The sequence below is a fragment of the Centroberyx affinis genome, unplaced genomic scaffold (genome assembly GCF_046629955.1).
Source record: "Centroberyx affinis isolate AG114_WGS23_722 - 3 ecotype Tasmania unplaced genomic scaffold, CSIRO-AGI_Caff_v1 ptg003914l_1, whole genome shotgun sequence".
Lineage (NCBI taxonomy): Eukaryota > Metazoa > Chordata > Actinopteri > Beryciformes > Berycidae > Centroberyx > Centroberyx affinis.
Window position 1 is genome coordinate 30,001 of NW_027281748.1, and position 5,000 is coordinate 35,000.

Sequence of the window (5,000 nt, forward strand, 5' to 3'; positions counted from 1 at the left end):
GTGATGTCACCACCTGTTGTACTCTATAGAAGGTGACATCACCTGGCACCAAAGACCAGCCAATAGCAGATGGCTATGGATGTTTTCAGTTTTTGGACTTTTTCTCTAATCTTTGATTTTTGCTGAAATATTGGATCATTTGAACATTTATTGAAATGAAACCATGTGAGGTTTAGAGGGAAAAATCACTATTTGGTGGAGCTGTTAACAACTCATAGACATCTGAAATGTGACCCGACTACACACTGCTTTTTGTAAGACGTCAAAAGCCAAAAAGGTTGGAAACCACTGGTTTCATCTTTAACAATGTGTTGTATTTTAAAAGCTTGTTATATTATCCATTGTGTCAAATCTCCATCTGAAAAGTAACTAAAGCTGTCAAATAAATGTAGTGGAGTAGAAAGTACAATATTTCCCTCTGAAATGTAGTGGAGTGGAAGTATAAAGTAGCATCAAATGGAAATACAGTAAAGTACAAGTATCTCAAAATTGTACTTAAGTACAGTACTTGAGTAAATGTACTTAGTTACTTTCCACCACTGAAACTGAGACATGGATGTGATCATGACATCATAATGTAACAGAGTGTACAGGCCAGAAAGTGACTTTTGAAAGGCAGAAATCTCAGCACCTGGCAGCCAAGTGATCCTTGGGTCAGCACAAATCGTAGGAAGGCTTCATCAGTTCTACTTAGTGCTGATGAAGCCTCTCGTCTTCACCTCTTCATTTTAAGCCCAGTGGATTCTGTGGATTCTATTATTTGGACATCTTACTACCTGGATGACTGAAATGAATCTACACACTTTACTTATTTCCCCTTTATGTGAAATCCTCGTCGGAAAGCGCCGGGTGTTTGGTGTGCCGACATCCTGAGAGCTTCAAACTCCCTGCAGCAGGTCTAACAATAGCTGCTGTGTCACGAGACCTCCCAGAGGCTGCGTGATCTGCGTATTGTAGCATACGGAAGATAAAAATAGCTTTTCCTCTCTCTCTCTCTATCTTTCTCTCTCTCTCTCTTTCTCTCTCTCTCTGCCCGATGTAACTGCTAATCTCAATTTCCTAGCACAGAGAAGAGACACTTCTGTTAGACAAGACAGAGGAGAGAGAGAGAGAGAAAACTATATACTATGTACTGTGGTTTATTTTGCGGTGTGTTATGTATCTACTGTATGTATGTATGTATGTATGTTCTCTATATACAAGGTTCATACAGACAATGTTAAATCAAATTCAAGGACTTTCAATGACTTTTTACAGCACTATTTTAACTCCACACAAATTTCTCCCACATTTCCCTAAACCTTACTGTGTCTTAAACAACCAGCAGTGCTTTAAATCTGTGATTCTCAACCTTTTCCATATCAAGGACCCCTGATTTAGTCCACATTAGAGTCACAGACCCCCATTTGATGAGATTTTGTCTCTCGGACCCAAATCTGAGAATATTTTTTATTGTCAGATATGATTTTGTCCAGAACTCCATCACTATCTGTAGAGAGATAACAGAGAAACTATGATCAAAACAGTCATTCTTCTACATTCTCTAATTGTGTTAAATTCTTGTAAATGAAATAATGCTTAAGTAACAATTCATCAACAATCAACAACAATTCATCAGTTTGCTGGGGACCCCCTGGAACCCCCTCAAGGACCCCTGGTGGTCCCCGGAACCCCACGTTGAGAACCACTGCTTTAAATCACAGGTTCACATTATTTTTTGAGTCATTGTTTTCCAGAATACACTGGTCTTCTTTTCCGTTTTGACTTGCATTCTGTCAAACACTGCAAACATTTTATTTATTTATTCATGTATTTATTTATTTCAAGCTCCTTTTAAGTACTTCCCCAGACAACAGGCTTATTTTCCAGGTATTCCAGTATACTTACATTTTGAAAAATGAAATTCAAGCACGGTGAACCAGTGATAATTGTATTGTAGTTGTAATTTTGACCTATGATGCTTCACACTGAACGCTTCGGCAACACATAACTTTCTCTTGTAATGCCAGTGAAGCCAACTTGAACTGAACTGAGAGGGGGAGAGAAAGAAAGAAAGAAAATGAGATGGAGATGGAGAGTGAAATATAAGAGAGAGAGATGGAGGTAGAGAAAGAGAGGAAAAAGGCAGAGAGAGAGAGGGAGCAAGAGAACGAAATAGAGAAAATAGAGAGGATGAGAGAAGCAGCAGCATAGAAAGAGAGAGAGAGAGGGAGAAAAGGAGGGAAAGAGACCTGATCTGAGATGATTTTAGATGTTTGGAGAGATTCGATGTGAAGTTAAATCCAAGTAAAGCCTCCGTTAAAATGTTTCAGCGTTAAAAACGTTTCAGGAACTCTGCGACAAACCCCGATCTTTCCTCATGAACCGTTCAAACAACAGTTCCTCCTCAATTCGTCCTAGTTATTATTATTATAAAATTAATAAATTACACATTGCTCATTACTTTTCCTTTTCCTTCCGATAAATCTTGTAGCAGAAGAATCTAAATACTGACAAAGTCTTTCTTTAAAGTTTTTAATAAAGACAGAGGTACAGCATTGAATTCAGACTCTCTGAGTGTATGTTTCCCACTTTGTTGCTCGTTCATGTGGCTCTGCTGTAATTCTGATATTTCTGACAGGACCTGAAGGCAGCAGAAGATGAGGGGAAGCTTTCATAGATATTACACCAATATTACACCAATAAAGAGGTTAAAGAAGCTAAAGAATCGGGGCGTCCTGGTGGATCAGTGGTTTAAGACACATACCATGTAAACACAACGTTCTGGGTTTGAATCCGGTCCAGAACCTTAGTCACAGGTCATCCTCCTAGTCTCTCTCTTCTCTCTGCTAGTCTTTCCTGTCTCTCTCTACTTGGAACGGTCTAATAAAGGCAAAAAAGCCCAAAAAAAACAATCTTAAAAGCAAAAAGGAGGCTAAAGAATGAAACGCAAGTAACGAGCAGGAACTGAACTGAACCTGGAACACTAACGCCTTCCTTTACTTTCTTTAAACAGTAATGTGATTCTAAATCTGTGATCCCGAGCGGTTTGTCTTCCCTCTGTTTGTCCTCAGGTCTGTCCTGCGTCTCCGTCCTCCCGCCGCGCCGGGGCTCCTTCTACGTGGAGACCGGCACCGGCGTGTCGGTGGGCACGGTGTTGGCCTTCTGGTGCCGCGAGGGATACCAGCTGGTCGGCAGCGACAAAATCTACTGCAACGTCAGGAACGGCAAACCGCAGTGGAGCAACTACCTGCCGGTCTGTGAAGGTGAGGGTGACGAAGCAGAGAGGAAGGAGAGGAAGGTGAAACGGACTTACTGGCTGTTTCCAAGGGTCCGACAGGCAGTAGAAGCACTGACTTGGGTTCTGGTGACTTGGGACTTGACTTGATGCATGAAGGGAAGACTTGAGACTTGACTTGACTTGGGTTCTGGTGACTTGGGACTCGACTCTGACTTGTGCTTTGATGACTTGAAAAGGTTTCTAAAGTCTTGACTTGAGATCTTGTGTTTGTGTAAATGACTTAGATTGAAAGTGATGAGATTTGTTCCAGCAGACGACTGAATTTAAATTCTGTTTTCTGAATTTGTATGGAATGATTGAATTTATTGAAGTTGAAACTGATTCTAGAAATCAAACTCATGATGCTCTTACCAAGTTTTTATCCTATTAAAACCATATTGCATTGAAAAGTCCTAGATATTTAGTTTTCTTTAAGATATTAAATTGATACTGTTGTTCTACATTTAGACTTGAGACTTGACATTAAAGACTTGGACTTGACTTGGGACTTGAGACTTGACTTGAGACTTGTGCCTCCAGACTTGAGACTCATATTCCAAATGAACTAACTGAATAAAACACCTGAGCCTGACTGGAGTAACCTCACACCGAGTTAAATTTCAAAGCTATTTTCTCACGCATATGAACAACTAATCCACTGCAATGGTTGAACGACTCTTCTTCGCTCCTCTCGTCGGGTTTTGCGTGGAATCTGGTTGCAGTTTGCATGTAAAGCATCGCCGGTGATGTCACACAGCGCCGTTTTCTCTCCTGGGAACATCGCCGCCTCCTTCCTCTCAACACGGAAACATGTCGGGAGGAATCAGCCTCCTGCTGACTGGAGACTGGAGGAGGAGAGGAGAGGAAGCTTCACTGCTTTCAGAGAGGAGAGAAACAGCGGAATTGAACTGTATTAAATGAGAAGATGAGCTTTATTGATCCCCGAGGGAAAATTGGGTCATTGCAGCAGCAATCGAGTCACATGACTTGAGTCAGTCTCGAGTCCCCATGCACTACGAAACCAAACCCCTTCTCTGAAATGTCTTTCATTTCTCATTACATAAACATTAATTATCCATTAAAAACAGCATAGCTTTAAAAAAGTAAGTTTAGTATCATGGGTTTATAAGGGATTTATTCATGGGTTGGTTCATGGAGAAATTAAGGGATTTTTCATGCCTTTTGTGCAGGTTTACAGGTTGTTAATGAGTTATTAATGGAAAGTTCCTGTCTCCCTGAACTTTACATTAAATTAGAAAGTAAAGAGTCAAACATTAACCTGTTAAGGGGTGTTTAAAGTGGTTTTGATGTGGTCTCCTCCATTAATAACACCCTTAACCCATTTTAAGGGGATTTTGCATGAATTAAGGGGTGAATGACTGTAAATGTAAGGTTGTTTTAAGGGATTACTGGTCCGTAGAGCCGCCTCAGCTAAAATAAAACAAAGTGTCCCTTCTCTCGTCCCTCAGCGATCCCCCGGCCGGAGGACCGCGGGCTGCGGGTGGCGGTGCTGGCCTCGGTGGTGAGCGGCATCGTCATCCTCGCCATGTCGCTCTCCTTCCTCATCTGCTGCCTGCAGGAACGATCCGGCCGCGACCGAGCCAAGAGGGACGGACGCAGCAGGTAGGAAAACACACACAGGGTCCAGATCAGCTAAGATAAATTCAGCCTTGATTATTCACTACCAGTTCCTCATTCTCTTAAAGCCATTTTGATATAAAGGCTTCAGCTTAAAGGCTTG

At 41.5% G+C, this 5,000-nt stretch overlaps 1 protein-coding gene across 1 annotated transcript in view; it reads left to right on the forward strand.

The window, feature by feature from the left end:
• LOC139663088 (sushi domain-containing protein 3-like) overlaps positions 1 to 5,000 on the forward strand; it is a 31,870-nt gene that overhangs the window by 22,337 nt on the left and 4,533 nt on the right. Inside the window, exons 2-3 of the mRNA XM_071541625.1 lie at positions 3,054 to 3,245; positions 4,729 to 4,882. Of these exons, the coding sequence (XP_071397726.1) occupies positions 3,054 to 3,245; positions 4,729 to 4,882 (346 nt within the window). The remainder of the gene's footprint in view (positions 1 to 3,053; positions 3,246 to 4,728; positions 4,883 to 5,000) is intronic.